Source organism: Procambarus clarkii, chromosome 41 (assembly GCF_040958095.1).
Source record: "Procambarus clarkii isolate CNS0578487 chromosome 41, FALCON_Pclarkii_2.0, whole genome shotgun sequence".
Taxonomy (NCBI): domain Eukaryota; kingdom Metazoa; phylum Arthropoda; class Malacostraca; order Decapoda; family Cambaridae; genus Procambarus; species Procambarus clarkii.
In genome coordinates, this window is record NC_091190.1 from 20,450,557 (window position 1) to 20,459,256 (window position 8,700).

General features: G+C 39.1%; 1 protein-coding gene across 1 annotated transcript; it reads right to left on the reverse strand.

Moving 5' to 3' along the window:
* Positions 1 to 605: 605 nt before the first annotated feature.
* On the reverse strand, positions 606 to 6,119 carry LOC123761101 (mannan endo-1,4-beta-mannosidase). The gene is made up of 9 exons (XM_045747045.2): positions 5,963 to 6,119; positions 5,135 to 5,294; positions 4,793 to 5,034; positions 4,557 to 4,634; positions 3,850 to 3,938; positions 3,230 to 3,309; positions 2,651 to 2,808; positions 2,245 to 2,364; positions 606 to 1,074 (listed from the first exon to the last, which is right to left on the reverse strand). The coding sequence occupies exons 1-9, from the start codon at positions 6,065 to 6,067 to the stop codon at positions 949 to 951; spliced, it is 1,158 nt and encodes a 385-aa protein (XP_045603001.1). The 5' UTR covers positions 6,068 to 6,119; the 3' UTR covers positions 606 to 948.
* Between the last annotated feature and the right edge of the window lie 2,581 nt (positions 6,120 to 8,700).

An 8,700-nucleotide genomic window follows, 5' to 3' on the forward strand; every position in this document is an offset into this window, starting at 1 on the left:
AATGTAAATGGGATACGTTTAGATTCAGGAAAGACCTGCGCGAATACTGGCTAGGAAACGGTGGTATTTATTTAATAATTTACCAGGTAACATAATATAGACAATGTCACTCGATTGTTTCAAGCATCGGTTAGACCTGAACTTGAGTTCGGGTGGATATAAGTAAGAGAGGCTTCGTGGCACGGTCAGAATGATTATATTTTATGCCGTTTGTAGTTTACGAGGTTTTTTTATTACATTTAAAATTCAGTAGTTCGGTTAGTTGAGCTGCATCACTGAAGGGGTACAGCAGACGTATAATGACAGTCATTACACCCAGCAAAATCCATACAACTTCATACATCTTTCAAACTCAAACTAAGGAACGAAGGAGTTTAGGATAAGATGGCAACGTGTGATAAGAACTCCACACTCATATGCACTGCCGAGTGGACTATGATCAGAAGCCAAAAGATGGGATCGAACCCGCGTCCCTGGATGCCTCAGACACACCCATCGTACGGCTTGAATATTTTCTAGTAGATACTTCTCGTTCTTGTTATCTCATTGTGCATACGTGAGCCTGAGTTAGAACAATCACAGATAGAAAATAAAACTCATTGAAAGAAGTGATAAAATCTTTATTTATAAGTTAAATGAACTTGTCAAAGATAGAAAATATCCAATTAACGAAGATGATATTTTGCTGGCACAGATATTTACCCTGGTCTCACGATAATTCATGTACTCCAATTGTAATTCCATTTAAGTTAAAACTTTTTTACAACAGATCTAGCTATTAAATGTTTAACAATATTCACATTAATCGCATAACAGTTGAATAAATTACAAGACTGGGAGCTCAGCCAAGTCCAGAAAACCTTCAGTATCATAAAGTGTTGTAGTAGAGGTAACAGGCGGAAGACTAGTAGAGGTCCAAGGTGCAGGCCAGGCGGAGGACATAGTCAACTATTCCACTGTGAAGTCTACCAAGCCGTAATCAGTCCGGCCAGACAGGTGGCCGAATCCTGCCAGCTGGGTGTCCCGGGTGTCACTGCAGTCGCCAGTAGCTGCGTAGTGCCAGGTCCAGGCACCCTGTGAACCACACCTCCAATATCATTAAGAAAGTCTCCACAAATTAACATACAAAAATACCGGATATTCTCAAAGGGATAGACAACTGTCTACACCATAAAAACTAGCCGCCTGAGTAGCCTAGGTCAGCCGGAACTGAAATAGATACATGAATTAAATATAATTTTTGAGAATTTGTTCGTATATATATTTTCTAACGAAATTCACATTTTATTAAATATTTTAGTTTGTCGTTTTTTATTAACAAGCTTTTATTAACAAACACCGTGTAGATCAAAAACTAGCTAAAAGTTCATCTAATATCCCCATCTCACAGGATGGTTAGTCATGCATGGAATCAGGAGAGAAAATAACTGCCTCAATACAACAAATAAATTAAATGACTAAATAATAACTTTATGATTTTCATAACAGGTAACCACTGAATCATGGAAATATTATATTATAATTATTTGTTACCAGTTTGTCGTGAATGACTTTCCCATGGCAGCAGCATTACTTGACATAAATATGGTTAATACAAGTTTGAAATTGTCTATATTAAGAGAAAAACAAGCATAAATGTTTAACTCTCAAAGCTTTCCGAGATTAGGTAAGTGTACCAAGATCTAGTAGGTGATTGTGAAGCTCTAGTAGAGAGAGTGGGTAGGATTAAAGCTCTAGCAGGTGATAGTAAACTATCAGTGGATCGTAGTAGAGTTATAATAGATGATAATAAAGATTTAACAGGAGAGAGTAAAGATATAATAGTTGAGAATATAAATCTATCAGGTGACAGAACAGATCTAGTAGGTGATAGTAAAGATCTAGCAGATGAGTAGTATATTAGATACATTAGAAGTAGGCTAAGTCTTGGAAATTTTAGCTACACTAAATTATTTTTGTTTGTATTTCATAAACTATCTTATTTAAGGAGGAAAATCATTTACTTCACTGTAGCCATTGGAGTTTACTCACAAGATGTAAACTCCAGTAATGACAGATCTATACTATTAATACATGTAAAAAATTTGATCCCTTCTAATGCTAAATAAGGTATGTTTTTAGCTAAACAACAAATCAGTTTCATCCATAACTGTCCTGTAATAATAAGTTAACATATTGACTAAGGAAAATGTCTACGACCGAAGACATACTTCAGCCGAGAGTTAGAACAAGGAAGACACTTACGCTGTAGCCTTTGGTGTAGGCGTACTCGAAGAGGTCTGGCAGCGAGGTGCCGGCAGCACAGGCGGACGAAAACTCACCAATCACTATTGGCTTGTCCAGGTTGTAGTCAGAGGCCGCCACCTGTAGCCAGAGGAAACACTTGTATTAAATAATTTCCTTGTAACGTTTTGGTTTCCCATTAAGCCTATTTGCCTTATTTAAGCGAGGCACTTATTTATGTCAGGTAAATAGAACCATCAGAATTTGGGATGGGACGAGGGGACGGATAGGCGCCCAACCACCTGGACAGTCGGGGATTGAACGCTGACCTGCATGAAGCGAGACCGTCGCTCTACCGTCCAACCCAAGTGGTTGGTACACCCAAGATAATTAAAACCTAAATTGTCAAGGCTTTATACAGACTCACAGTGAAGGGTGCGCCCGTGGTCCAAGCCCCTTGCCAGTCGTAGCTGTGCATCTGGTAGAAGTCAATTTCTGCTCCGGAGCCGCCAGCAGCCTGGTTGAGACACTCGTCCGTGTAGTGGTTGTGTGAGCTGGGGAACACATCGTTCTCAGAGAACTGACCTGTAGAGGAAAACACATCTTATTTTTTAACAATTTAAATCTCTTAATTTTTTTTTAAGTTCTCTATCTGCTAAGTTATAGTTTTCTAATGAAATCATTATTTAATTAAAGCTGTAACACCTGCCAGTTTGATTTAACATTAAACAAATATCCAATATTTGAAAGGTCACATTTCAAAGTTTATTTTTCAGAAAAATAAATATGTTTCTCTACAATTATGTATATTAATATTTATATAAGAAAACTGTTACTCTGTAAGAACATAGACTACATTAGCTATATATTGTCCAAACTGTAGATGCAGATATGAGACCGGAGAAGAGCTCGCCACAAAATTAAATAATTTAAAATCGAACCTTTGGTCGCTGCAAATATTGAACAGAACCTGTTGATTTTGGAATAAACCCATCGGGTGACTTACTCCAGGAGCCAATAGTGATGAGGGTCTCAGGGTCGAGGGCGCGGACGGCCTGGTTCTGCCTCCCGATGAACCTCAGCCACCTGCAGCAGGAGACCACGAGCATGCACTTGTGTATTGTAGCCAAAAATATATTATTAATTTCGAAATTCATATTTATTTCAAGTACAATTCTAATTTGCAATATTTTAGATGAGTTGCCGAGTTTTTTACTTCTTTAGAAATTGTGAAATGCTTTTAACCGGCATCGTAATGGAGGTCACTGGCGCATCTTAATATAATAAAAGTTTTGCATGTTCTACGTTTTTCTCAACATTAATGGAAACTAAATGAAACATCATACATCTAATTCACATTACGATGATTTAAGTTAAAAGCATTCCACTGATGACCCAGACTGAGATTCAAAACAGCTATATTAAATTATAAATAGGCTGAGTGAATGATTTCTTGTCATTTTCGCCACAAATATGACAAAAACTTATGTGAAGTAAGTAGTGTAAGCGTACTAGTTGACAATTATTCAAGCATACTAAGGTGCTTGAAAAATTTTCAACTAATAACAATCCCTAAACATAGGACGAGATGTGCTTTATAAGAAAGCTGGTTCATTTCGCGATTACCTCTCAATGGGGATGTTATCGCCAGTCCAGCCAGCACCCTGCTGGCCGATGAGGGTAGTGTCGTAACACGGGTCACTGTTGCTCTCAATCTGTAACACCACAGTCATTAGTGAAACAACTGTAAACACTAGAGATTACAGAAGCCTAAGAAAAATGGGGTTCAAATTAAAGGTTGAGTATTTTTAAGGAGTTAAATCTGACCTTAGTACTGGTAAACACTTTTCGTACATTATATAAAAACAGCTCATGTAACAATTAGATTGTTTTGTGTTTGAAACGTTTGATTCGTGCATTTTGACTAACGCTTGTACTTACATTCAAATTTGGAATGTGGAAACGAAAACTTTTTACATTCGAGCAAAAGAGAGCAAAGAAAGACATCATATAAGTTTTTTGCAGACTAATCTTAGGGAATGAAAGGATATTCTTTGAGCATTTAAGCAAAACATTTCGTCTTGAGGTAGTTAGCATGCAATTGAGTAAACAAATCATAATTTTTAATAATTTCATGGGATACTATTAAATATAGACAAAATGACCTTACGAACTTTCAAGGGAGCATATGCCTTACCATACCCAACGTTAATTAATAAGCATTTAAATTTATTTATTTTGTAAGTTAACAAGGGTCGTCTTTATTTTTAAGAGTAATACTTTAGTCAAGGCTAAGAAATGAGAGTTAACAGTTGGCAAGAGTCGTCTCTCACCTTCACTGATCCCTCCGCCTCGTTGACAGCATCAAATGACCCCAGAGCGGGGTGACCCTTGATCTTATCCATCAGAGACTGTAAATGAAAAATGGAATAGTTGTAGGTATTCTGCATCGCACACCTGTTTACTAGGATAATGTAACCTTTACTGCTAATTAACTGCATACAAATAGTATCAAAGTGCACACTGATATTTGGGCTGTTTCACCACGAATTTCCAAATAATTACTCACAGTGAGGCAGTTCTCTATGTAGGAGTCAAGCTTGGCGTCGTCATATATCATATCGATGGTTTTCTGGTTCCTCATGACGGCGCCGTTCCACATGCACAGATCCACCACCACGTCGCTCGCTTCTGCAGCGTCCAGCAGCGAGAGAACATCGTTCTCGAAGTTACCAGTCCTGTCGCAGGCGGTGACGAAGCCGTTGTCGTCGTAGATCGGGGTGCTGTCACCCTCCACGTGCACCCATATACCTGTAAAAAGATTGACATATGGGTAATATACATACACAAACATACATGTGTGAGATTCTTTTCTTTTTTTATTTGAATATACACGTAAACAAATACTCACGGATAGAGTTGCCGCCGGCGTTGCCGATCTCCTGCACCCAGGTCTCCAATACGCCGTTGTAGTTACCGTTGCCGAAGTCGTAACCGTAGCTGTTCCAGGCGATGTTGGCACCGTTCAGGAAAACCTTTTCACCCCCATATGTGAGATCCGTTCCAGACACCTGAAGAAGATTAACTGATTGACACCCATGTTTGTGAAATACGGTCCAGACACCTGCAGAAGATTAATTGACCGACTGATTACTTTATTTTCATAAATGTACGCGAACATTTATATCTGTTCTCCCCGTGCACGTTTTAATCATTATTGTATTTGGCTTCTAGATTACGTATAAAATATAGCTTACCGTTAAAATTTTAAAACATTAACAAAAACATATAAAACTCCAAAACTTAAATATTTTGCAAAATTAAATTACTACAATAGTAATGGTGTAGTCAGTAGAAGTAATAATATCATTCATTCAAAAATGTTATAATTATCATTCAATCAAAAATGCCCTAGGCACTTGAGTAGCGCCTGGAACCTTTATGCGCTGTCTACCCAGCTGTCATAGTATGTGATATTAATTTAAGGTACCCATCTCGCAATAAATAGGTACCCGGGAGTTAGGCAACTGTTGTGGGTGGCATACTGACGAAGGTCAACAGCTAGTCTTATGGGATCTCAATTAGCCTAACAGGCTTCTTGCCCCCGAAAGCGGAAAACCATCAAACAAAATTTTCCTGCTTATTCCCTTCTAAGTTACATTTTCTTTCAGAATTTTGTGGTGTGGGTTTGGAAGAAGTCTTATATAAACCTACAGAAGCTTCCATCTGCCTCACTTACCGCGAGTCGTTTAGCAGTGGTGGAGCCCAGGAGGGCCAGCAGCGTGAGGAACAACATGGCCGACATCTCTGCTGCTACGGATGATGTCTCACCCCTGGCCCGCATGTTATATACCCCGGGTACATTACCTTATCAATCTCCCACATTCACTCTCATCTCTTTCAGTTCCCATACAGAACTGTGCTTACGTCAATTCTTTGGAAAAATTAACTGAGGCAAATGGCTACTTCGCACGGTTCCCATGCCTGAAACCATTTTGATCAATATGAAAAAAAAAGTATTTTTCCCATAAAAAATATGTAAATCCGTAGGTTAGATAAACATATGAATAAATAGTTTCACCAGACCACACACTAGAAGGTGCAGGGACGACGACGTATCGGTCCGTCCTGGACCATTCTCAATCGACTTGAGAATGGTCCAGGACGGACCGATACGTCGTCGTCCCTTCACCTTCTAGTGTGTGGTCTGGTCAACATGCTTTAGCCACGTTATTGTGCAAACATTTTCACTATTCAAAAGAACATAAATACAAATGAACCTGCTGAAGGTTGATGTTGTTGTTAAAGATTCGCTACCTGGAACAAAGTTCCAAGTAGTACGGGCTATGGTGAGCCCGTGGCTTAAGGCCTATTGTCCCATACCATCGTAGTCTATTTATTACATTGAAGACACGGCTCACGGCTGCAGCCTACTCTGTTCAAGTTCAAGTATGTTTATTGAGACAAGAAAGAAATACATCTCAAAGGGATAAGGCAGCTTAACCTACTCGTCACTAGGCTGTGTCAGTGTTGTGGCTTCTTCACTGTCAATATTCGCATCACATCTCAACAGCTGTTCTGTTGAGATAAGAGTAAATGCATTGCATCTATACAATTTCCATTACACCGTATTTATATTTTTGTGAACTTAAATGATCATAAAAATATAAATACCTAACACGACAGTTAGGTTTACTTTTGGGATTTACAATTTTAACAGTACAAAATGTGTATTTTATATATGAATATGAGTTAATATTGTGTACAGATGCCCAGAGTCACTATGTAGTATCATTTTGGAGGCTAAGGTGGGAGATTCATAATTTAGTTGAAGTAATTATTAACCAAAAATTATTTTGGTTTATAGGATGAAAAATTATTTTAGTTTGTAGGATGAAAAATGATTTTGGTTTATAGGATGAAAAATGATTTTAGTTTATAGGATGAAAATTTTTTTTAGTTTGTAGGATGAAAAATTATTTTGGTTTATAGGATGAAAAATTATTTAGGTTTGTAAGATAAAAAAAATAATTTTGGTTTGTTGGGTGAAAAATTGCTTAAGCTTGTAAGATGAACAATTATTTTGTTAGTTGGATGATTTTTTTTATTTGTAGAGGGGAGGGGAGGGAACTATCAGGAGAAGCGCCAAGCCATTACGACTATATATCACTGGGAAGGGATCAGAATAAGGATTTGGAATGGGACGGGGATAAAAAGCATGGTGCCCAACCACTTGGACGTTCGAGGAATGATCGCCGACCTGCATGGAACAAAACAGTCGTTCTACCGTCCAGCCCAAGGGTGACAAATTCATAAGTGTGTCTCATTTCAAGACAAGCGCCACCTAGGAGTGAGTGTGAGTGTGCTGCTCTGATGTAATGCTGTAAAACAAACAACACATTAACACATGGTAACGTGTGAGAGCTCAAACTTTCATTCACCGTTATTGTTGTTTTTGATTAGACTACTCGGAACAAAAGCTCCAAGTAGCACTGGCTATGGTGAGCCCGTAGTGGACTTGCGTTGCACTCACCATTATTATGTTTTTATTTTGATATACTATACTAAAGCTGGAGATGAGTCGATCAGTGAATCGTGAGTTAGGCTCATCACTTGTCATCGCACGTGATTATGGTAACTTTACGTTGGCAGTCCTCTGTTGTCACGCAGAAGACAAAGGTACCATATCGTTGTGTCTCACGCCTACTCGTGGGACTTAACACATCTGATGACTTTAGGATCGATTGCTTGATACCACAGGTGGGTATATAAGACTTATTAAGCTTTGAGCTCTTCCTCTGGATGGTAGAGCGACGGTCTCGCTCCATGCAGGTCGGTGTTCAATCCCCGACCGTCCAAGTGGTTGGGCACCATTCCTCATCCCACCCCACCCCACCCCGTCCCATCCCAAATCCTTATCCTAATCACTTCCTATGAAGTGTTATATAGTCGGAATGGCTTGGCGCTTTCTATATTATATGAATATGAATATATCTTACTGTCGTTTTCCCTGGAACACGTCACGACAACCTGTTTACAACTAGGTCCACAGTTATTGCTGGGTGAACAGCTAAATTAAGGTAATTATCATGAGAAAATGCTAAGCCAGTTCGACTATATAGCACTTGGGAGGGGATATGAGGACAAGGAGCCGTTATGACGGAGGGAATGAACAGTGCCCAATCACTGGGACCGTCGGGGATCAAACGCCGACCTGCAAAAAGCGAGGCCCTTTATTGTACAATGTAAGTGGTTGGGTGGGGCCAGCGTTTAAGATTCTGTCCATTCAATCATTCATGCCCAGGGCTTGAACCCGAATGAAATCGCTCCCGGAGCGTGGCGAGAGAGTGCTACCACTGATCCACAGTGTCTTAGGTTTGCATTGGTGAAACATACACATTTATTATCTTTTGCTTCAACTATGACATTCGAGAAATGGTTAGCGAAGTGAAGTTTGTAATGATCTGTCCTCCATCT

Bases quoted from the DNA above. Each gene is read 5' to 3' on its own strand.
- LOC123761101 (XM_045747045.2), bottom strand. From the start codon at position 6,067: ATGCGGGCCAGGGGTGAGACATCATCCGTAGCAGCAGAGATGTCGGCC. The intron at 5,295-5,962 runs GTAAGTGAGGCA...AATCTTCTTCAG, and splicing joins CCACTGCTAAACGACTCGCG to GTGTCTGGAACGGATCTCAC. The intron at 4,635-4,792 runs GTGAGTAATTAT...TTTCATTTACAG, and splicing joins ACATAGAGAACTGCCTCACT to TCTCTGATGGATAAGATCAA.